Source organism: Myiozetetes cayanensis, unplaced genomic scaffold (genome assembly GCF_022539395.1).
Source record: "Myiozetetes cayanensis isolate MyiCay16 unplaced genomic scaffold, myiCay2020 scf5-8, whole genome shotgun sequence".
NCBI lineage: Eukaryota > Metazoa > Chordata > Aves > Passeriformes > Tyrannidae > Myiozetetes > Myiozetetes cayanensis.
This window is the reverse complement of record NW_026087742.1, coordinates 75,468,491-75,494,453: the sequence shown is the minus strand read 5'-3', so window position 1 is coordinate 75,494,453 and position 25,963 is coordinate 75,468,491. Positions and strand designations below refer to the sequence as shown.

Genomic DNA, 25,963 nt, shown 5'->3' with positions numbered 1-25,963 from the left:
AGCAGCTTTCAGTGGGCCCAAACCTGCACCACGTACACAGTGGGGCTACAGATGTACTGGAGGAGTGCTTCTGTCCACTGCTGTCACCTAACATAGAGCTGACGCAGGTGTATCAAAAAGCCCCAGTTTGTGACAGAAAATTAATTTTTTTGTGACAGACAGCACATTTTAGAAGAAAAGCTTTCAAGTCAGGATGCAGAGACTGAAGACAACTGAAAGATGGCTGGAAGCTATTTTTTCAAGGTGAGGTTATGAAACCAAATTGATAGGATGGGTAACAGCGTGGATAAGCATGAAAAAAACATGGTCTTATCAGCTGGTCTCACAGGAGATGCAAGTTAGAAAGAAGAGAGAGGCTTTCACATACTTGAACCACTCTTCTGGGATGATCCAGAGGCAGTAAGCTACCACCTACAGTAGTTGGTAAGTAGCTTTAAAATCATACTTGAAGACTCCCCCCACTGAATTAACTGATGACTCGGATATCACTGCAGTCATGATGATGCACTGCTACAGTACTCAATAGTTATTTAACAACAAAAGGTTGGTGAGTGTTGGTTTTTAAAGATTGCTAATAGACCTGGGCAGAAATACATGTCCTTTGTACCACTTACCTGAGAAAGTGATCCTTAATTGCTAGTTACATTAATAGGAAAATTAAAATTTATTTTCAAATAACTGGATTCAATGCCAAACAAAGAAACCAAGGTTACCTGTTGACTTATGGGGCAATCTGAGCAAGATTTAAGAGACAACACCTTATGTTTCTTACTTACACTAATTAATTATGAATTGTTGTAGGGTATATTTATAAGGAGAAATTAAGGTAAATGGTTTCGTAATACTGACTAACTGAAGTCAGAAGAACTACAGGAAGTAAGACAGTACTTCTGGAGAATAAAACAAATGGAGTGCCTGTTCTGAAAGTCACATAGAGGTATTTCTGCATAGATTAAAACTTTTATCATGATGGATCATAAACTGTAAAGTAGTACTGGTGTCTATCAGAAAATTCTATTTTATGTGTGAATTTCAAGTCTTATACATGAAGACAGATAGAACCCTTCTACTTGCATTACTGGAGACTTATCAAAAACAGGATGCTTTTTTCTTGAGAAGATGAAAAGTACAGAGATAAGCAGGGAAATAAAGAATGAAGTTTTAACCAATAATATTTTTGTGTGGTTATCAGAGGAATGTAATAATTAATCTTTTAATCATTCTGAAGATTGTGTGAAATCATAATATCTCATCTTTTCCAGCCTCAACCTGCCATTCTTGATCTGAATTACAAACAATAAGAAAGGAGATGATTTAATGAGCAACTTTGTCATGTTGCCATTTTGCCTTAGTCAAAGGCAAATGTCTAGTTTTGCCTCTAAACTAAAATGCAACAGACTTATGTTTCAACTGTGCTCACAACTAAGGCAAATGAATGGAAAAGTTAGGGCTGTTTTAAAGCTAAAACCTGTGTCTTCACATTTTCACAGAGACATAATTAAATACACACCGTTAAGAAGAAGCAAATACTCATTTACTAGAAAATAAAATCCATTTTGTGAAGAAACACACGGATATGGAGTCTAAAATTTGACAAATATTAACTAAATAAAAAAAGTCACTCACAATGGCAATAGGTATGTTCTTATTATGAAGGAAAAAATGTCAGCATGATTTAATCATACTCAATAAATAGGCACTTCAATAAAGTATATATTTACACTGGCTTTCTGAATGCTAGGGCATCACAAAGTAGTATGGCTTTATTACAGTGGATGGAAGATGGCAACTACTTAGAACCCAGTGCCAACATGGATTATAACAAATCCAGTGAGTATTTTGTTTTTCAATTATTCATAGAAAATTTAATCCTGATTAAGTATCCTTGGGCAGGAATTCATGGGTAGTTGATGACTGAAACCAACATTTATTTGAAATGCTTCTGTTAATTTAATCTGTGTATATGGCTTAATTATGATTGAATCCTCAATGTAACAGAAATGAATTATATCAGGATTAAAATTCTAGTACCACATCACCCATTCCATTTTCTTTGCCTTTTTTTTTCTTTAAAAGATCCAAGCCTGCTGTTTTAATTACCTTTATGTTGCTATGTCTTCTAAGCCTCAAAAACTGTTTAAACCTTCATTACTGGATGAAATTTTTAGTTACATTTAAAAAAAAAAAGAGGCAGATATAAACCCTGTTTATATTCCCATTAGAATTTTAACCAGTATGAACATTAGTTGCAAAAAAAGGCTTTTCTTTTACACCAATAATAAAGGAAAGTTTCTTGGAGTCAGTTGTGAACATTTTACATGTGTTTTCTAGAGGATTCTCCCTCTTTTGTTTCCCCATCTTTTATACTGATACGTAAAATCCATTATCTCTAAAGCATGAAAATAAAAAAACCCTTGTACTCATCGTTATGCATCACACCAATTTCACAACTGGCCTATTTCAAACTTGTTTGAGCATGTAGGTGTTTTAAGAACTGCATTTTGTAAGACCTTCAAACCTACTATTGATACAAAGTAAGGGCATTCTTGGTGTCTGTGAATGGAAAAGATTCATTGTACTCTTCTGTGATACAGCTCAGCACCAGATGTTACACCTAAACAATATTTATAAAACTATTAAAATCACAGATTTTGATACTCCCCAACACTTTTAATAGATTAATCTAGGAACCTTGTCAGACCAAAGGTTTGTGAAGTGCTCTGATATTATCACTCAGTTTTCCAGTGAAACCAATGCATCACACACACGTGACAAAAATACCTGTATATTTAAGTCATTATTGCACATTTATTACATAATGTATTCTTCCTAAACATCTCAGAAGTGATGTCGATTTTTATGTCCGGAGGATACTGTTAGTGGCAATGTCACTGATGACAGTGAAGATACCTCCCAGTATAGACTATGAGATAGAAAAAGTCTGTAGAGGATAACCATGGAGATGCACTGACTGAGGATAACACCTATGGTAATAATCTGAAGACAAAAAAAGAGAGAAAAAGAAAAGGTGAAAAAAACCCTCTCACTAAACAACGCACAATAAATTTCTATCAGCATACTGTGTGAGTGTTTAACTTTAAACCTTTTAATACTGTTGCAGTTACAAAAGATTTGAACATGCACCTCAAGTCCAGGATTCAGACTCTCACACCTGGGTGTTTTTAAATCAGCAGATAGCCCTGGGCAAGTCACATAACCCTTCTGGCAGTCTCCGTTCTGGGGAATTTCAGACTTGCAATTCACCACCCATGCAGTTTCACAAGCAGAGGTGATGTTTAGATATTCTATTCTTACAACAAACACAGTGGGAAAGAAAAAAAAAACACAAGAAAGCCTGAAACCACTTTGTACTAGTACAATCATGGAGCTGTGAGGATAGTGATTTATCAGTCTCACTAAGCCAGACCTCTATTCAGTTCAAGTCTCTTCATCAGTAAAAGCAGTGCACAGCAGTATTTATTAAATGCATTAACGTTTCTGAGGGGAAAAAAAAAGTCTTCAGTTTATGTACAGAGAGTCTTTTAAAATACATGTTTTTATTAAGTAATTAGGGTATTTATTGATTGTGCATTTCTTTATTGTATTGAAGTGCATTTAAAGAAGGAAACACAGCTAAATTATCACAGTGTATGAACTGCAGCTGCACACAATTGTTAAACTTGCTCAAATGCAAGAGCAGAGCAATTGTACTCTCCCTTCAGTAAGCTAAAAATACTGCAAAAACATTCCTTTACTGATCATTCCTCTAGAGATTGTCCTCCTGCCCTCAGGACGTTTTCATCAAGCAACAACAAAAAGTCTCTTCATTAGTAACTCTGGAGGAGTAATTTTTTTCTGCAGGGTTTTTTTTTTTTTTTTTTTGTAAATCAAACGTAGTATTTAATTTACTATATATTTTTAGTGGAACCTTTTTCTTTCCCTTACATATCCCCTACACAAATAAAAGCTCAATTTCTGAATGTATTTGCATACAAACGCACAGATGGTTATAAGCATAAAGAAAAGAAGCAAACTCTACCCTGGAATGAGGTAGTCAATCACCTGAGAATAGTAGTGCACTTCAACTGAACATGGCAAACTCCACACATGTAGTTCTCTAGTTCCCAATATGTTTAAGCAACCAAGAAACCCAGTGAGTCTACCTTTGTTTTAGAGCTTATAAATCAAACAACACATTTGGACAGACTTCTTCATCTAAAGAATGCAGTTCAGCTACAGGTTCTCTGACCTATTTAGCCACATAAAGCTTTTACAGGAGGAAGACTAAAAAGCAAAAACAACAAAAAAAAAATCTGATTTATCTTTCTACTACCTTTGTAAAAAGAATCCTCAAGGTGTTTTTAATTAAAAGCAAACAAGCAAACAATAAAACAAAACAGCCCCTCCACATTTTCCTTTGACTTAACAATCTCCCCCTCTCCCTCCCTTCACCTAGAAATGATTACCCTTAGATGATTCGAACCCTGTATGCCTTTGTAAAATATGACTCATATTAGCATCAATGAGAGCTGTGTGACTAAGACTTTTCAAGTTGCTTTGGGGTCATAAGATTAACAGCCTAAGAGCATGAGTTTGCTAACAAACACTAAACATGAAGAACAACTAGTATTTAAATTCCATCTCTTTTATCTTGCCTGTACATACCTTTTCTCTTTGATATTCTCTGAATATTACAGCAATGGTTGCAAGACATGGGTGGCACAAAAACCAGAGAATGCAGGCCTGAAAAAGAAGATGAGTATAAGTTGTAAAATGACTACATGCCAGTTAAGAAGAAAGAGATGACAGTTACAGGAACTACATTTACATTTCTATTTTATGAACCCATTGTTTAATTTTCAATCAACAGAATGAAAACCACACAATGAAAGGTGGGATTTCTGTTTCAAAAAGCTCTATACTCCTTGTCAAGTTAAAATGACTACTCAGAGTATGATGACAAGGTGCAATGTAATCAAATCAGACACTTTAACTGTCTTATGGAGGAAAAGAGCTTAGTGCTTCAATCAACTGCATGCCACAATTATATTTACAGAAGAAGGGATCGGTTTCCCTGACGTAACCCGTACTTTGGCAAAAGTGATGTAGAACTCCCTTTTCAGCGTGCTTCTCTCCACTGTGATAATCTGGTAAAGACCAGCAGCCAGTGACAAAGCCAGACAAACTCTGAGGCCAATAAGCAGTCCACTTGCTAAACCATGGTGCGAGTGGTAGCTGTGGTGATTTGTATCTTCAAACTGCTCCCAAATTAACAAAAAGCTCTGGAAAAGAATGACAGCAAAGCACACTTAGAGTAAACAAGGTTACACTAAATTTTAAATAACCTTCCCATCACAGATTGAGTTATCTGGTCATGCTCCTCTCTGCTTGTTAGAGACTGCCATGCTATACACCAAAAAACTCCCCAGTCTGAGCTGGTTTTTGGCATAACCTATTACTCCAACTGTAACTGGCAGGAACAGAGCCTCACTTCTTGAATTCCGTAACTTTTAGAAAGTTTGACAAGTTAAAGTTTCCTGTAATTTGGATAGAAGCAATGTGGCACCTTGGAAGAAGAAGATCTGGAATAATCACCTCGTTAAACACTCGGCCTACTCTGCAGGAAGACCACTGAAATGATTTCACAGAGCTACAGGGAGGTGTCTCCTTCCACTTGTGATCCACAACCTGTAAAGCTTGTTTCAAAGGCAGGCGACTACGCCTTTTCTTTCAAAATCCTAACAGGATTCACTTTTCTTTTTAAAGATGGGGAAGTAAGAGGGTGGTGCTGCTGCCCCTTTTATACAATAGCCTAAAGGCTCATGCATTCACCCAGGTTGAACTTGGATCTCCCACAATTCCCTTCTTTGCCTAAAGGATATCCAATTCACATCTCCCACCTCCTTGGAGAGTGCCGCAACTGCCAGCTATAGGCTGTTCTTGGGTGGGCCACTCTCCACCCCTTCTATTGAAGCTGTGCCATTGTGGAGAAAAGAATTCGACATCAGCTAGGTCAGAAACTGTGAGCGAGCCTGGCTCTGCAAGCAACTGGCTCAGAAACCTGCTAGGGTCTAGGAAAGGGAGTGTCACAGGTTTCAAACGCTGTTCCACCATCTGGACAACACTCTAGCCAAGAGATAACTACACAAAACATAGTAATCCTCCTTAACCCCTAGTGTTGTATCCATTTACTGCAGAATCCAATTTTGCAGGAGCACTCTGAGAAAGAATATTGATATTCTCCAAGGAAAAACAGACTAATAAGTGACTAGTTTCTGAATCTTAGTTGGGAAGAAGGCAGGCGCCTACTTGCATAAAAGAAAGTGTCTTGCTGAAGAACACCTTTTAAGACTTTAGGAATGCTAACATTATAAATTAGAATACACATGAAGTTTAGACTCTCACAGCATCATGTAGCAGCTTATGGCATTTTAAAACTCGAATATACACTGGAATCCAGTCCACCTACTGCATGCATCTAACTTGCACTGAGGCTTCAGGTGCCTAATAAAGCAGGCTTTCTGAAGAAAGGTAGGCAAATTTGATTTTTGAGTGAAGTAGCTCTCAAGGCCTTTAGAAGCAGACATTGTATAGTTCAATTTAGAAATATAAATTAGTCAGATTCCTTTCTCAACACATTCAAAGGCTTTCTCACTACATTAACTACATAAAGACAAAAAGGTTACTGATATTACATTTTTAAAAAGCGTGTAATCCACCTGTGCCTTTCAAAAGTGGATGTCCTTGAGCCTCATCAGTCAAGTATTAGAATAATTATCGCTTAGAATATCCTCAGAGGTACTCTCATGCTTCCCCCCTCCCTTACCTAGGCCATGACACAGCAAGCACAGCTGCTGTTGTTTCAGTCACTCCTCAACTACCTGGATGGAAAATGGCAGGATGGAAGAGGGACAGATGTAAAGTGTGCACATCTTCAACACAGCTGATTACTAGTAAACAATCTGACCAACAGGCTTCAAATCTTCCCACCGTAACACTTGAAATAGAGTAGCTTCAAGCAAACATTGTCAAGTGATCAAGTTACTGGACCGAGAAATTCTGTCACGGACTAAGACTGAAGTAAGACTACACTGCTCCCCAGTCCCTGAGATACAGCACAGTGTTTGGTAACATTGTGTCTATAGCACTAGTTTTGGCATGAAATTGATGAATTCCTATCACAGAAGTTATTTCAGTCTGGTTAGGACATGCTCAGACAACAAACAAGGGTTCTACCAGTTACAGAATCACTGCAGTCTTGTAAGCATTTTCCCTTTTGATATTTACACTTGAGAACTGCCAAGTATTTAATTTCCCTGGACTGTACATATTCTGCTTAAGAAAATAAAAAAACCCTCAACCTATGTATAGAATCTTCCTGACTCAAGCAAGCATCTGGGGGGAAACCACACAGGCTGATGGAGAAGGAACTGTGATACTGCTCTAAGAAGAAACTTTAAGCTATCCCTGGCATCTACCTAACCTTAAAAACCAGAGCTCACAAAGGTCTAAATTTTTCTTAATCTACACCAATAGTAACAGCAATGAAGGAAGCCACTTTCATGAGAAGATGACAAAGAGCTGGAGTAAAGGAATTATGAGAACAAAGCTCAAATCCTCATATGAAAATAGTGTCTGACAGCAGGGTATGCTCCGGACTAGTCCTTTAAAGAGTGTAAACAACACAACATCAGTTGATCAAAGGCGGTGTATGGTGACAGCAATGTAAGATCACAGAAGTCCAGCTTCCTTAGATTATTCCAAAATAGGCAGAAGGCAGAGGCATTAGAGGCAGAGATGGAACTGTCAGTGCAACACAGTGTAAACTTGGACAAAGTGAATCTGTCATTGCTATTACTGTGAGCCAGGGCTATTCTCACTTGCCAGGATCCTATAAAAGAGAAATCTGTCCTATGGAGTGCTTCTAGGTAAAAATGGTAGGCAGTCTGTTCTCAACAAAGGAAGGGCTTTCATACGCTAGCGTGATCCTGAAGTAAAAATCTCTTTAGTTGGGGAAATTAAAAAAAAAAAAAAAAGAAATTTAGTTGAGAAATTAAGGTCAATAAGCTCTGAAGTCCCTTACCTTGACCACAGCAAGGCAAGCATCAACTCACTTAGCTGCAATATCAGGAACAAGCCGAAAAACACCCAGACACCAACCTGCTGAAGTAGATATCAGAGACATATTTTTTGTTGGCAGTGAGCAGAACTATGTTTGAGCTCTGAGAAGAAATCAGGGGGAACAATTCTAATTGTTATCCAGAAGAACAACTGTGCTTAGGCTGTAGACAAAAGAACTGGATGAGACAGGTAGCTAAAGAGCTGACTCACACCAGCTACGTCCGACATTAAAGTCACAACTTCTTCTTCATAAGGTAAAAGAGAACGGCCATCTCCTTTTTTATATAATACACTATTCAAAATGCCTGACTTCAACCTGCACATACTCCTGACCTATCTTGGTTCACAGTGGACACCAACCACTGTCTAGTACTGACCTTCCTCTTCAAATACTAGAAGAATGATGGCCACGGACATCATCCTGATTTTCCAGATATACAAGCTGAACCTCCACATCCATATGATGAAGAACCAGATACTCTTCCTTTTTGTCATGAGGAAACAATTCTGGTAGAACACCTCCTTCCTTTCGCTACGCCAACACTGACTTTATGACAAGCCAAGATAACATATCAATCTCCAGCAAAGGCAGGTTCTCATGGGACAGATCATCTCTCAGAGGTAAGGGGGCAGCAAAAGAGAGATTAAAAGTAGCAGCACAGCAAAGTGGATTAACTAGCTGTTTCTAACCATACCTAGTACTCAGCTATCTGATGACAGGCAATGCCAGTACAATAAAAAATAGTTTATAGAGCTAAGGTCAGAGGTAGAGCTCATTCTGAGCACACCTTTAGGGTGTACCTAAGAACCCCTGTGAAGTGTGATGTCTAATGCAGTAAGGTTCTATGTCATTCTGGTCAGGTTCAGAGCAGTCAGCTATCTTTCTAGAATCATTGCCTTCTCACTGATCAGCCCTCAATGCTGAAACTACTCAGGTCTATGTGACAGGAAGGGCCTGCCACCAGTGAAGCTCTGAACAAGGTTTGTGCCCCAGCAGCAGAGAGTGAAATCTTTAATGAATGCACAGTAGCCTGGGAATATTTTGTTCTGTGGCTGAAATAAAGAACAAGTTAAGGCAAAAGAAGATGCTGAACGGCAGACTTGTCCCTCCTTCCAGATGCTACTTCCTTGCAGCCGCAAAGACCACAACAGATTCGCTGACTAGGAGGCTGTGTCCACCCTACACTGATGGTAGCCTGTAAACACAGCCTGGGAAATTACTAGTGTTTCTGAAAGAACAAAACAAACACAAAAAACCCATAGCATCAGTACAAAGAGGAGAAAAAAATCCTGAGAATTTGCTGAGTAATTTGAACTAGCAGCAGGCAAATGGGATCAGAGAGTTTGCCAGTCAAAACTGAAGTTAAATTGAAGAGTAACATATTTTCCCAGGCTGTCCACTTGCTTGACTTCCCTGAAGATGAGATGAGGACAGGTACAGTAGAACATCAATAAAGCTAACACGATGCAATCTCTATCTGCTGCATTAAGGTAATGCACATGGTTTCCAGCAGCCTTCACAAGTCCTCAGAACATCTCCGATTATCCACATAAGCCTCTCCAACCTCTGGCATAGGAGGAAGCTGGCTCTCCCATAAGAATTTCTGGGAAAGATCAGAACAGGAAAGAGGTTATTCTAGGTTTTTAGTCACTAAAAGTGCCCACTGATTGATTACAGCAGGCCAAACTCCCATGTCAGTCTAGCCAAACCAGTGAACAACTGACTAATCCAGAGACTGAAGTCTTAAGATCATCACCTTTGATAGAGATGATAGTCTAAATGCTGCTCCCCTGAGCTCAACTACTGCACTTTGTATTAAGGAGACCGAATCTGGGAGAAGGTGTATTTTGTCTGTACTGAACCATGAGATGGAAAATATCCTATCCAGAAGGGACGGGGATACTCTTGGTGTCAGGGAACTTTTGCTGGAGAGAGTGGACACTGAGATGGGGGTGCAAAACCACCCATGCAGTGACATATTCTGATATCCATACTCTGTTCCTACAGAACTCCTGCCAAACCTGACATTCCCAATGTTACCAGGAGGAGATGCGGTAGAGCTATGCCTTATGGTGAAAAGTAAGATAGCCAACTTGGTGCCAATGCTCCAGTGCTGCTCCAAGAGCCAACACAAACGTGTAATGGGGCAGTCTTGGGGGAAACAGCACATATATATGATACCTGCCCCAACTTTCACCATAAGTAACAAACAAAAAAAGATTAAGCTGATTATACTAAATGTCCTTTCTATGTATAGTAAAAGGAAGCAACAACAAAAAACTTTCCAGTCTCAAGTGGTAGAGTACTAACACACCCATATGCAAGCACAAGTGCAGAGGCATTAATAAAATTAAATACTTTAGAAGTCTCCTTTACTACCAGTATGTAAAATTTCTGGCGCTAGATGGGTGTCAAAGTAAGGTGGAATGAACTTATCTTTAAATTTCAACAGTCCCATTGACCTTAATAGCCTTTGGTTTATATTCTTAATTAGCAAGAAATGTCAGCTCCCAGCTACTCTTAATGTTTTAGCAGTCCACTGATTTAGTTTGGAAGCCACACTAATTACAGATACTACCCAAATGGCACAAAATCTTCAGTATAATCTCTTCCTCATTACTGTCTCCAGTTTCTCCCTGCTCTTCTCTTTCTCAATGGCTTTCAAATTCTCTTGTCTTTATGATGTGATTTAAAAAAATTTGTTTACAAAAGGCACCACCAGGGTTGAATGATCTCCATTATAATTTACTTTTAAGTTACTGGTTTACTTGACTTTCTAATTTATACTAATGGAAAATATTTGAATGAAATTATGTGTCAGACCATTTGTATATTTGCAAGACCTATCCTGCACATGAACCTTTCAAGATTTCCCTTATATTGATTGAAAGGACCATTAGACATTCAATTTGAGGGATTCCAAAGGAGGGCACTGAGGATTTCTATTTTTTGGTAACAGAAAGGCTTTCTCACATCAGCTTTCCTTGTCCATCTGCTCATGCTGCTGGTTGTCACCCCCCATAATACAGTTTACAACACTTCACAGTTCACACATCAGTTGTACTGATTATAACTATTTATAGGACTACATTACACATCATATCAGTAAAGTGATTGTGCTGAAATATCTTTTTTCTTTTTCCCTAGTCTAGATCATTCCACTGATCTGGTTCACAGTATAATGCTACAAACAATTGGCACAAACAGCAGTTTGGAAACCTGTGGGAACTTCTTAAGTGGTTTTACTGTTGAACAAAAACATACTGTAGAGCTACACCTTAAATTGTTAAAGTAAAGAGAAGGTGGTGTTACCTATTAGACATACTGGGTGCACATTATGCTGTGGGTTTTTTTCCAGTTTTGATATTCCCTCCCTCATAAAATTAAAATATTGAAATTATTTGGTTCACAGTTCTGTCATACATAATAGCAGCTGTATATTTCAGTATAAGAATGAATACAAAATACAAACCTGTGTAACAACAACTACTACAGCAATGCCAGTAGATGTTGGACTGGAATCCCACTGAAGAGGTCTGCCATGAGATTTCTTCATTCTGCCTATTGTCCAACCCATACATAGACTCAATAACAAATACAGCATTTGTATCTGCGAGACTATGTCACACACTATTGAAAACAAAAGAAAAATGAATAGAGTCACAATAAAAATAAAGTTCTTTTCCTAAAGCAAAGAGAAACTTTCTGCATATCCACAAACGAAGGATGGATGCTTACGCCTCTGTATCACCTTGTCATAACTTTGATGATAGTTTGACTAACTGAGGCTGCTTTGCCACAAAATGTGGATTTTTGTGGAGTTTCCAGTGACCAAACGGATCACTATCAGCTTTCCTCCAGTTATGCCTCAGTTCTGCAAGAACATGGGCACAGTACCACAACCTTCCAAATCCCACTCTTGTGTCAAAGTAGTCTGGGCTCAGGAGTCCACCTACATAGACAAACTTATAAATGCTAAAGAACTAAAATCATATGTATGTTAATCATGCTGCAAATATGAAACATGATGAAATGAACTCCTTTCGTCGCTCTGAAGAACTTCTGTTAAAATATCAGATAGTTGCATTGTACTTTAATTCCACTTTGTCTTAAGGATGTAGTAGCTTGCAAAAGAAAGCACAAATATTTAGGACAAATTCCACTCTGAAATACTTAAAAGGGAAAATATAATGAACAACCCTAAAACAAACTTCATTTAGAGCAACAACTTGTCTGTATTTAATTTTATGAAATGCAAAGCACCTTTGCTTCATTTTGCTATGTCCGTTTTTACGTCTGTTTGGGAACAATTAACACATACTCCATAAAGTTACAGTCTTAATCAGCGTCTCAAACCTGTGTTTGAAGCTGTATGAAATTGTATCTGAATAAAGAAAACTTCAAGCTAGCATATATTAAAGTCTTCAGTTGTTAGCCTCACTGTAGTACTACTGACAGTAGAAAACCCTGAAGATTTCTTTCTGGGTGATTGTTAGCTTTAGTTTTTTGACTGAAACTTACCAAACCATTTAAAAGCTGGTGTTGGGATCTGACCCATTTTACTGGCACAGAACAGACATACAAAAAATATTGATTCTTACACTACGTAAATCGTAAATTCGGTTCAGAAACTAGAGATTGGGCTCTACACACAGTGATGCTTTCTTTTTTTGCTTAATTAATATTTCAGTTCAACTAAATTTGTTCCATATTTGTAATTTTCACTTAGACTTGCAGGTACAAGAGTAGTATTTCTGCCACAAAAAAGCATAGTTCTATTTTTATACAAGTGGACTGTATTAAAAAAGATAAATGTACTTCCACATTTAATAATAATACTGGCACAGAAAATACTGCCACTGTACAGAGATTAATATGGATACAAGGGAAGTGTGTCAAATGAAGATCAGTTGCAATATTTCCCTGACATTCAGCAATACTAGCAAGATACGGATATAAAACAGGCTTCAACATGTAATTCCTGGATATGTTTGGTATTCTCACAGTTTATATGCTTAAATGCTTCTTAATGTATTCTGACACCTTTGTTGTTTAAGATATATCAAGAGCTTTTAGTAAATACAAACTTGATAATTCTTTAATAAAATGAACCAGCAATGATTTGGGCAAAATCATCATGGAATTATTTTCCGATGCTACCTGTGGGGACACAATACTCACTAGAAAAAGAATTGTTACATGAACCCAAGGTATGCCAAACCAGCGTCACAAATCCAAACTCGAGAAATGACAGAACAAATCTGGATGTTCTAGGAAGCATTTTATTTTCTGTCACTCCTTAAGACAACCTGCCCTTTAAGTAATAGCCAGACGTCATCTTTCAATCACATCTTGGAGATAGATTTTGCTCTGCTTCAGTGTGGCAACAATTCAAGTGGATTCACAGACAAAATTGTGTAAGACAAAAATTCAGTATTAATCTTGGACATCTAATACACCTTGCTAGAAAGTAACACGGATGAGAAAAATTTTAAAAATTACAATAATCCCATGATATCCACTGTCAGTGTAAAGTCACATTTTACTAAGCTGATTCCATAACTGTCTGATTTTATCACAATTAATCTTTTTTGGCTATTCAACAGGCATAATAATAGTCTTTGACTTTTCACATTTCATTCTTACCAAATGTTAAAAGACCACTATTTGCAATGCTTCTGAATGCCAGCATTACTTGTGTCATTTATGTGATTTGCTTAGGCGATAAATTAGACTGAGGATCATACACGGTAAAGACTAAATCATATTAGGAACAGAATAGCGTTTGAACAGGCTTTGGAAAAGCCATTCTGGCTCCACTGCAGTTAACAGAAATTTTAACATTTATTTCTAACTCTGATTTCTGTTGTGATACAGGAAACATGGTAGCACCCTCAAACTATACTACTTGCCATCAGCTACTCTTCTGAATTGTTACGGCCACTGAAGCTTTCCCCCTTTCTATTACTTCTGCTCTTTTACTGTTTTGGAAAGCACAAACCTCAAAGAGAGAAGGAAAGGAAAACTTTCTTAACCGAATTTTAGAAATTCAGTTATTGATTCTGAATATTCATATTGAATATTCAAATATTGTTTTGTTCATTATAATGTTTGCTTTATCCAAATAAAGGTGGGCTCTTGACTACAACATATACACAGAAAATCTAACATGCAGCTATTCTCTCTGAAGTTCTGGCTGGATAGTTAACACTGGGGAGGAATTATCCCTACTTCTATATTCTCCATTTTAATTTCATTTCATGAGAGGCAAAGTTTATTAATACAGTTGCTGGAGAGGCTGCAAGGAGCTGCTAACTCAAATGGTTAAAACAAGAAAGAGGCAATTACTGTGGTACCAAGTGCCATCAAGAGGCTGCTAATTCCAACTGCAGGCTTCTAAATGAACTCTACAAAGGGAAATATTTTTCTGGTTGTTACTTGCCAACACTATCTCACAAACAAAGTAATACTTTCTTTGGGTTCTTCAAGTCAATCAAAAGCCAATGTATTTGTTTAGAAAGAACCTCCAATGATTCAAGTGTGAGCTACAGGAAAAAAAGCCAAATTACCCAAGAACAATGTTTAATACTGAAGAATCCAACAGGAATAAGTTTGTGCATTTTGGAAAGGGATATTATAGGAATTTAGTTCCGGTGAGAACTCAGACTATCTATACAGTAAAGAAAAATGCTTTTTTAGCACCAAAACACAAGTGTTTTTTGCATCATGCTAATCATATAATTCATGCTGTAAAACACTTTTTCATTACAATAATTGTTAATTTGTTAGTGAAATGACACACTTGATAAAATTTTACTAAGTTTCCTAAACAGTTTGCCTCTCTAAATCATGCAAACACATAAAACCCTTCCATGTACTGAAACATTTTACTCATATGATAGGTATGTGTTTCAGTGTTTGTATGAAGGAATCTTGAGATAAGAAGATCCTTTGAAAAATCCTAAACAATATCCCAATTGTACAATTTCAAATACAGTTATTGTAAACACCTGAAAACCATGTTTTTTTCTTTTGGAACAGCAAACCAATTTTTAGTATTTTGTATTAAAAATCCAGTGATATGGTCCAAGATCATAATACAGTCCAATAACAGCATTTGCTAATGTATTATACAGATTCACGTGTAGGAATACGTAAGAAACAGAAGACAAGCATACTCACATTCTGCCAGACTTCCCATAAAAGGAGCTCCTATCCCATCTTTAGAATAACTGATAAAAGAATAAAAAGGTTGTATTTTTAAGTGGATGTGTCTTAAATGCATGTTCTCTCATTAAAAGTACATTTAGGCAATGATGCAGTTCAAAGGTCAGTCCTGTGTTTTGTCACAGTCATTACAGGCAAGACCATGTACTGATCTTTACAACGCACTGTTCTTCAAGTCTAAAGACTGAAAGAAAAAATGGCCAAAGATACCTTGAAAAATGCAGGTAGTTGGCAAAAGCAGAACCAGCCTGCAACAGTAATGCAATTGTCAACACCTTTAACACAGCATGCATAGGTCCACGCTTCTTAATTGTCTGCCATAGGGATTGTGCATATATGCAAGCAGTTACGAAGTATGCTAGGACAAGCAGGAAAAAGAATTCATGTAATCCTGTGAAAAAGAAGAAATACAGCTTAGTTTTTCTAAAGAAACATTTATACTAGCAGAAAACTACTAAATCAAAATAGATTTTTTTTTTAATATATAAACATTGGAAAATACTTAGCAACTATCATCCAAAAGCAGCTGTACAGACAAAATGTCTAAATCCTAGTCAATTTTATCCCAGAAAGTCAGTGTCTTTTTTTCAGAGAGCTGATTATTGTTTGATCTGACAAAGTATTTTTTATTCGACAATACCTTTTCTGAGCATAGGAAATGTTTCCAGCAATTACGGAAATAGGATAAAGTGGAATACACTTTCTTGATACACAGAAGATAATTGTAGCCCATTTGATCAGTCAGAAGCACACTTCAACTAAAGGACTCAATTTTAGCTCTTTTGTTTGTTTCAGTTTGTAGAGGCACAATCTGAGATGAAGGAAACCCAGAACAGACTTCTATTTAATCTTTTTAACCACTGGGTGTCACTCTTTCTCTGCATAAAGTGGTTCAAAAAGTACGGCTGACCAAGCCCCAAAAGTTTTAGATAAAGAAAAAAACCAGCACAAATAATAGAAAACAATAATTAGTCCTTAGTGTGAATTCTTTTGCAGTAGTCTAAAAAAAATTTCCAAAGTTTTTTAGATTATTTACAAAATCGAAGTCCTCTAATTTTCAGTCTAGCAGTAGTCTGGTAAAATGCTTCCCTTAAGACCTGGAAATCATTTTTATTGTCCATAAGCTTTGCAACCCATCATGAGCTCCCAAAGGATCAAAGCCAGTGAGCTACAGGCAAAAACAGGTAAATAAATATTCCTCACAGAAAACTTATGTTTTCCTTCTCCAACCTTCCTTGAAAACTAGTGGTGTCCACAGATTCCAAAAAATGTTTTTCCTCCAGCAGCAAAATAACTCTGCTAAAAGCTTCCAACCAGTTTCACCCTGAGACTGTGAAGAGCAAGTATACATGTTTCAGTATCTAAGCTGAAAAACATTAGAACTGGATGAGTTCTAAATAGTTGCTTGCATTATAATTTCTACAGCTAAAATTAAAGACTTTGGATATACATACAGTGAAATGGGAAAAAAGAGCCTAACTTCATATAGATTCTTAAAAAATTCAGGGCCACCCTTTTTCTTTTACACCAATACAAAAGCATGATTTATGAAGGACAAAAATATGTGGTTTAGATAAAATCACTTTTTCTTTCTGTCACTATCTCTCTGCTTCAGAAGACACCCACTGAAGTTGGCAGGGATTCAGAAAGAAAAGTTGTTTCTTACCGTGATGAGTGAGTACACATGGAAAACTCTTTAGGAAAATCAACTAGCTTTTAATAAACACTAAACATTTATGATAGAAAGCTCCTTCCAACCATAAACAGAGTGTGAACTATTGGCTTGAGACCAGAAGGAGTTAGGAGAAAACTGCACTGAAAACCAACTATAAAAAATACAGAAACGTAATTTTCAATCTGTCTTCTCTAAGTTTCCTGACTTTCAATGAACATAGAATTGACAGAGAAAATAAAACATATATACCTTAATTTAAAATTCCCTAACTTCAAAGGTCTTCAAAATGCTGTCTACCTGTTCAGCTGCCTTTAGAAACCCTAGATTGCACCAATACCATATCTTAGGTAACAAAACCCCTACCGTATAAAATGATAAAAGATTACTTGCCAGGGATCAGAAGTCAGGCCTCTTCATCTCTCAAGGCAAACATCTTAACCACAAGGTGACAGTCTCAAGTTCTTTCCTATGCTTTCCTTACAGTCTATTTAATTTTTAGATCTCCTTTGCCAGGCCACAGATTAAAGTAACTAAAGTGAAGGATGACCTAACTAAAACTGTATGTAACTATGTAGTTTTCAGTTGCTTGCATGAAAGAAGCAAGAAATGAAGCTGGATCTTCCCTCTGATACCCTCATGTTTTAAGTTTCTATGGAAAAATGACAAAGATTATTTTCCAAAGATGCATAAAAAAACTAAATTAAAAATGAGAGAGATATTAAATTCTCCTCAGTTCTTTGAAAGCAGATGTGCATGTGACTTCAGGATTCATGGCAATGATGCAGGTTTTAATTCTGAATAAACAGAGGTGTCCTTTTGCAAATGTGGAAGACGTGGCATATACAGCTCACCTTGCTTCCTACTTGTTAGATCTAAACACATGCATCCAGCACATTTACACACCTCAGAGTGTAAGCTGTTCAGAGAGTTCTACTTCCAAGTGCTCAGTCTTCCTACAAAATTAGTACAGAGCTCAGATGCCTCTCTAGAAGGTCTGTACACCACTTTAAAGTTAAAGGGCCATATGATGTCTTGTAGCTGCTTTGCCCCTTGATTTAGCAAAAGAATGCTATTACTCAAAAAGAATGCTACTACTATTAAATTACTATCTTATTATCAAAAGAATGCTATTACTCAAAAAGCTTATGCTTTTTGAGAATAAGTAAATTAACTTAGAATTCACTTCTGAATACCAAATTCATCAAATAAAAACTACCAGCTAAGTTTATAGAATAAGAAGTTAAAGAGAGAGGTTAAATCCAGTTATAAGCCTTGAAAAACACATGATTAATGTGCTACTTTCTTACAGATTCTGCTAAATGTTCCAGCGAATATTTTCTTCCTTTCAAAAATGGAGCTGCCTTTGTTCCCTCTATATCCTCTTGGGACCACGAATGACAGCAGGGCATTTGATTCTGAACACAGCAATTAGGCTCATTCTGGGTATGTAGGTTCTACCTGTATAAGAAGGCACACTAAGCCTATAGGGCCCTTCTCTCACAACAAACCCAGGTCAGTGAGACATTGATGAGGCCTCCCAGAGCAGTGATGCTACACACTGCAACAAAGCATCAGGCTGGATTGTCCAAAGCACACAATTTTGTGAAAGCATTTCTTTATCTGCTGTCTCAAGTCACTTCAAGTAATTTTTCCTTGGACATGTGAAGATATAAAATTGCATTTCTTAAATGAAAGAAAATCAGGACTGGCAAATCTGATCTACAGCCTGTGACTAAGACAGGAAAATCTAAACATTGAACTGGAATTGTACTAGCAAAATGTTTTATCGTGCATGTACTCGTGTTGCACAGAATCAAGTTTCACACAGCTATTACACTAATTCATTAAAATCAGGGATTAAATTCACATTGAAGTGGGATATTAGAATTTCAAGATGGTAAAAATACCGATCAGCAAAGATGTTAACACTAACTTTCCTTGTGTATACATACTTCCATTTAGGCGAGTTTTGGAAAGTCAGTCTAAAGAAAGGAAAGGATTTTTCTGTACTGACAGTAAATGTAGTTTACTCTCCATGAGAATCCAGAATATGGAATATAAAAAGACTCAGCTATCCATTCCCCATACTCTTCCAAGCATAATAAGTACTGATTTGAGTGATCAGATCCTTAACTTACAAATCTAATTTTAAGAAAAAAAATCTTACCCGATTCCCCTGCGCTAAAGTGATCTAATGGATTCCCTTCTGCATCTGGGTTTAGTAAGACCATTTCAAACTGAATATCCTCGGATTCAGAATAATTCTCCTCGCAGGTAAACTTGTCTACATAAAACACATACCATGTTTCCGGATAAGGAATCTGGGACACTGTCAGATTTTGCTCTGTGTGGTTCACAGTCACTTTGGAAGAAAACAAAGAAACAAAAGTACATATTTGATTAGTTTGATTTTATAAAACTCATCTTTGAATGAAGATAAAACTTAAATCCACAACATAATGTACAAGTTATAAACTACACACAATAGAAAACAGTTTTGAAAGCTAGCCATAACACCAGAGGCCAGATCTCCAGCTTCCGCTTTTGTTTCAAACAGGCGCAGGCAAGGGTTGGTGAGGGTACACACCGCATTCCACCTCTAAGCTTTTAGCTTTGCTGGGAGGGCTCCCTTCTGCCAGAAGTCAGTAACTGCAAACTATGTCTCCTATGCTTAGCACACTTCCATCCTCCAGAGGAGTATTGACAGGATTAGCTATTCTGTACTGCCCAGTAGGTACTTCTGTAGCATGAAACACACCTTTGTGAAATTTACTCTACTCTGTTTTCAAAGGGATTTAGAGCACCAGACAGGAACAGCTGCATGTGAGCTCTGTAAACAACAGCATGCATGTTTCAAAGGTGCAAGGTAGCATATTTCACAGCACCTTCCCCAAACTGCAATACAGTAAATTTCAATTGACAGTTAAGGACTGAAACCATTGCTAAATAAAACTGTGGATTTCAATCAGATTACACTTAAAAACAACTATGTAAGAGACTGATATTTCATCTGTTCACTGGTCTTGCCTTTTTTTCCTAAAAGCAACAGTTAAGGAAGTACAATCTCTCCAAAACAGACTCTTGAGGCAGATGAAACCTGTGGCTCTTTATGTTTGGGTGAAACTGCAAGAACTGTAAGTATTGTTACATTACACTGATTACTGAACTGCAGTGGTAATCAGCTCAACCATAAATGAAAGCCACCTCTGTAGGAGAAATAACAATATCATGGCTGGACTGTAGATTAATTCACCTTAATAGTTCAAGACAACAATGGCTAGGAATGAAGAGAAAATTTTCACCAAAATCCCTACAAAACAAAAAGTTTTTTTATGAAAAGCTTTTCTAAATGAAAAAGCTGCAAACATACATACGAAACAACCCTCTAACAAACTCATTTCCCCTAAATATTTTGTAGACAGAATTTAGAACTAATTTCTAAATGAAAGCCTACCTGTGAAAAACATTTATGTAATTCAAATAAACTTGTTTCAACTACAAGAAGTTATTTTCTGTTCTCTGAAGGTATGAACTGATCAACATTAGAATCCAGGAAGAATCATTCTATAGGTTTCTTTGCAGCAATTATCATGAAGTACAAGTCTGGACAACACACAAACCAGGATTTCATATGGTGCTTAATCCAAATGAAAGGCAAACAGCGGCTGACAGGAGTGGCTTTACTTTCCATTTCAACTCTCAGCTGAGTTCTGATACCGTGTTACTTGTGTCGAGACTAAGGATCACACAGAGCGTGTTTAATCAGTTTTCCATCAAATCTGCAAGCTAACTCAGAGGAACTGAAGTAAGATAAAACAAATAAGTAATCAATTTTGCCCAGTTTCAGCAAACAGATCCAACTCACCCTGTGGTCATACAACTGCTAAATACAGCAGAAAACAGCAAGTACACTGCTGGGACAGTCAGGAATGATGGACCAACTGCTAGTTATTTTAGCAACATTTCTGTGCAGCTCTTGTCAAGTGTAAGGAAACTATACCCTTAGAAGTGACATCTGTATAAGATGTCATTATGACCATGTTACAGGAGATCAATCTGTTACTCAAGGGATTCCGGCTGCACAGAGGAAACGTATTTAAAAGAGAAGCTGTAGTCACTTAAGATATATTTGAATGAAGCTTCTAATATTAATTTCTTAGAGGAAAAATTATGCTTTAATTAAGTTTGGTACTATTACAATTAACAAATAATACAAAAATTATTATTTCATGCTGTTTGTCTTCTAGTAACATAATTCAATGCTTCACTGTTATACCATTCTTTCACATTTAGGTGGATACTCGTTAAGCTTTATCTTGATTAGCTCATCTTTGATACTGCATTAAAAATTTTCTAACATGTTTCGTAAATCAAAGCGTGATGGGTTTGTGCTATCATAGAAACATAATTTTTTTTTTTGTTTTCTCAGCTTTGAAAATGATGTTTCCATGGAACTGGAGAACAGAAGCCTCCTGACAAATGAGAAATGTTCCTTTGTAAACAAGAGACAAAAAGACAACCTATATACTGTATACTGGTATAAGTCTCAGATGAAATATTAAAAATATTTGAATGTGAGATTTAGTGATGAATATTAAATTACAAAATTAAGGGGTGAAAGAACATTGAGTTATAATAGAGATAAGTTATAAAGGAAGGCAACACAATGCAGATTTTTTTTTTCAGAAAAGAAAAACTTATTATGAGGTAGTTTAAGAGAAAGTTTGCAGGTACAAAATTACCCTTTTACTTGGTACCTGGGATACATACTCCCACCTTACAAGCATTCACTTCAGAAGTTTAGAGGTAACTGTAACAGATTCTAGCAGTTTGTCTCTACTACTACTACTATTTTTTTTCAGCCCACTGCAATAAAAGTTACAACTCAAACTGTATATTTGACTGTCCCAAACATTTAGATTCTCAAGTTCTTCAGTTTCATTGGAAAATGGTTTTCTCTGTAAATTCTTTCATATACTCACGACAACCCTTTTTCAGAGAAAATTAGAGATTAAAAAACCAAAAGGACAGACTTTTACTCCAAGCATAGTTTAAGAAAAATCTCTCTACTGAATGACTAAATGAAAACTTCAGCCAAATGTGTACCCTTTCTGAGTTGTGAACAAGTGAGAGCATGAGGCTAGAACTAGTCATAAAGTTTGGTTGTTCACATTACATTCATTATTTGTCAAGGATTTAACTTTCGAGGAGTATATACTAGGAGCCCCTGGTGGTCTAGTGGTAAAGGCGCCGCGCTATCACCGCCGAGACCCGGGTTCGATTCCCGGTCAGGGCCACTCCCGGGCAGGTGGGGCTCGTTAGCCCTTAAAGGCAACCCACCTACGTCCTGAGGACCTCGCTGCCACCGTCCAAGCTCGCTTGGCCCCGGCAGATGAACCTTAGGATTAAAGGGTGGGCTCAGTTCCGCGCACACTGTGTCTCACCTAAAAAAAAAAATCCAATGCGCAGGCTGGAAGGTGTAAAGACCTTCCCCAGATCTTCGCTCGCGAAGACTGGCCATTTATTATTAGTATATACTAAATCATAGCTTGAAAACAAAGTCTTCTGAAGTGATGCAAACAAAGCAACTTTATTTCCTTGTAGTATTTTCTAATTGCAGAAGGCCAAAGTCCTGGTTGATGCAAAAATTTACTGAAATAGATATTCTAAACACATAGACAACTTAGCAGGGTTCTAAATACACCAGTAACTTAATTTATAGGGGGAACAAAGTGGCAACTCACTTGTCAGCTGAGCTTTAGAGAACGTCCCTGTACAGCTGTGATCTTGGATATTGTTCTGCAGCTTCTGCCATTCCTGTGCTTGAAAGAGGTGGAGCCTGGCTGCTTTTGTCACAGCTACTGCCACATTCTTGATTCTCACACACAGAACAGCATGGTCACCTTGATATTGAAAAAATAAAATCAATTACTCTACCTGGATGTCAGTTACAAGCAATCTGTGTGGCACAGATTTTTTATAAGTAGCCACACTACAGCTTCACATCATTTCTTAAATTTTTACCACTATTTCCTAACAAAAGTATTTATGGACTTTCAGGAACAATTTCTATACATCTCATTAAATGAACACCGCATGCACGATTCCCTATGATGGCACTTAAATAAACCTTCAACTAACTGAAATGTCATTAGCCTTCTCTACTACAAAAGCCTTCCTTTGCCTCCCCTTCCCCCTCTTTTTTTTAAACAGACTTCCAGATACCTTTTTTCTTCTTTCCTTCCTCGCACCCCAAATTTTATTTTCTCAAGTTAAAGACAGTGCCTCAATAGTCTCAAACACTGGTTCAAAGTCTAGTATTTTATGACCTTAGTGGTATGATTACGATCATCGTGGGTAGCTCTTAAGAGAGCTTAAGAGAAATACCAGAAGACCTTATGTAAATGGACTTACAGGTTATGGATGGATTAGAGCTAAATACGTAATTGCAGAGATGATAGATGTCAAATTGATACAAAGAAAATCAAACTCCGAAAGTGTTCTCTAATGTGTCAATCTATGTACAGAATCACAGAATGGCAGAATGGCCTGGGTTGGAAGGGACTTCAAAGAAGATTTAGTTTCCATTTTCCCTGCCATGGAAAGGGATACTTTCCACTAGACCACATTGCTCAAAGCCTCATCCAGCCTGGTCTTAAAACACTTCCAGAGATGGGGCATCCACAATTTCTCTGGACAACCCGTTCCAGTGCCTCACCACCCTCACAGTAAAGATTTTTTTCCCTAATATCTAATATAAACCTACTCTCTTTCAGTTTGAAACCACTACCCCTTGTCCTGTCACTACAGGCTGTGCCCTGACACACAGAAATATTTCAGTCATTTTAGAACGAGCTAATTTGACACAATTTATCTTGTCTGAGTAATTCTACAATCCTCAAACTTATTTTGATAAATTCTTTCATATAATGCCATAGACTTCTTTAACATAAGAGTATCCTAAATTAAAAGGTAGAATTCAATGTAGAAGAAAAATCAGTTGGTACTGCAAGAGCACAAACTCCATTCAAGTTTATGCAAGCTTTGAATGTTTATCTGTCAGAGTAACCTTCTTTTCCCCTAACCTTGGCATTAGCTAAATGTGAGTCAACAGACTAGTACTAATTTCAAATAAGGACAGTTTGCCTGTTCACAGCCAGCTGCAAGACACTGATCCTGCAAGAAAACCTCATATAAGGTGATCTCCTGATATCTGTAAAACATTGTATGAACTCCAGTTTGCCTAAGATTTTGAACTATTTAAAAAAAGTTTCATTAAGACCCAAGGTAGTTGTTGGTATTCATGAAAAAGAGAGTATTTCTAAGTAAATACGCAACATCGATGTACAGAATTATACCTGAACACTAACACAACTCATCTTTAATCTTAACAGTCTTTCCTCAGATTTAAGCAGTGCACTTTTTTTTCCCTTTAGATCTATTTAGAGCACTTCTACAATTACCTTCTAGGACAGTGATAATTAACTGCTTTCAAGTCACTCCACAAGCTATCTCCACCCCATCTATCATCTCTCATTCAGTGCTGGGAGGTCACACTCCAACTCCGTTTGGTTTACGTCACGTTTTCCTTCATCCCATTTGATTTTCAAGCTTTCCGCAAAACTCTTTCTGCCATGAGGCTCAATGGGCAAGAAAACAGCCTAAGCTACTGAAATGCCGGGCATCCAGGAAAAGTCTGCTGACCATACATGGCACTCGTCATGCCTTTTTGTACACATCCTTCTGCAGAGTAAAACTTCTGCAGCAAGACAAGTGGTTTCCAACCTTCTGGAGTGGCCTTTCCAACAGGATCCCAGCTCGCTGCTAGGCCTCTTAGCCAGCAGTCAGGAATTATTACTAAGAAGGGGTCAGTAACACAGGAAAGAAAAGGCATTGGGAATAACCAGGTGGGACTTCACATCCTGACGCGTGGTGACACCAGGAGCACCCGGCGATGGGGCACAGCCACCTGCAGCGCTGGCATCGCTGCCTCTTGGCGGGGGCCCGGGAGGAAAGGAGGGATGCGTGTCACAGCTGAAACGCCTGTGCTCTCCCGGACACTGGGACGGGAGTGCCCACCCCAGGCTGCGGGACACGAGGGGACGCCCGACGCTCCTCCATCCCTCACGAACAGCGCGGGGCTGCTCCCAACTCTTGCTTCCAAGACAAGCCCCGTCACGCTCCGGACGGGTCCCACTGCTGGCCGAGCTGCCCGAAACAGCGGATAGGACCTGCTGAGCGTCCCGGCGGAGGGAGTGTGGGAAGGAGAGAGGGAAGGATGGGGAGCTGCGGGGCTGACCCGTTCCCCGCCCCGCGGCTCCTCCCGGGATGCCGCCGCTCCCCCCGCTCCTCACACCCCCCGCAGCCGCGTTCCCGGACGGCGCAGCCGCTCTCCCGCTCCCCGCCCTCGGGGCACCCACCGTGGAACTGGAAGCGCGCCACGGGCCGCCACGGCTCCAGGCGGGCGGCGGCGCTGCCGAAGCCGCCCCGGAGCGTCTTGCCCGCGGCGGGAACCCAGCAGCAGCAGCCGGCGGCGGCGGCGCAGAGCAGCCACAGCAGCCGTCGCCGCATCCCCGGGATCGGGACGGGGATGGGATGGGGATGGGGATAGGGACCCGCCGAACCCCGCGATCCTCCCGTCCCTCCTCCCGTCCCTCCTCCCCGCGGTGCCCCGCCGGGTCACGTGACACCCCCGGGCCGGCGCCAGTGGGAGGGCGCGAGCGCAGCGAAAACCAATGAGGGGGCGTGCCCGCCCCGGGGGGCGTGGCCGAGGGCTAGGCCCCGCCCCTGCCGCAACGTGTCCCGTTGCCCGGCCCGGACGTAAGTGGAGAGACTCGGTGTCGTAAAGGAGGTGACGTCCGTCGGTTCGCTGGAGGCGAAGTTTTGGCGTCCTGCACAGGCCGTGCCCGCGCCGCTGCCCTCGGGGGCGGCGGGAGCTC

At 38.7% G+C, this 25,963-nt stretch overlaps 1 protein-coding gene across 1 annotated transcript; it reads right to left on the bottom strand.

Annotated features, from left to right (window-relative positions):
• Positions 1-2,780: 2,780 nt before the first annotated feature.
• Positions 2,781-25,632, bottom strand: GPR180 (G protein-coupled receptor 180). Its single transcript, XM_050332999.1, has 9 exons — positions 25,445-25,632; positions 22,769-22,927; positions 19,192-19,386; positions 15,560-15,740; positions 15,305-15,354; positions 11,595-11,752; positions 5,091-5,282; positions 4,666-4,743; positions 2,781-2,997 (listed from the first exon to the last, which is right to left on the bottom strand). Exons 1-9 carry the CDS (start codon positions 25,593-25,595, stop codon positions 2,839-2,841), a joined length of 1,323 nt encoding a protein of 440 aa, XP_050188956.1. The 5' UTR covers positions 25,596-25,632; the 3' UTR covers positions 2,781-2,838.
• Between the last annotated feature and the right edge of the window lie 331 nt (positions 25,633-25,963).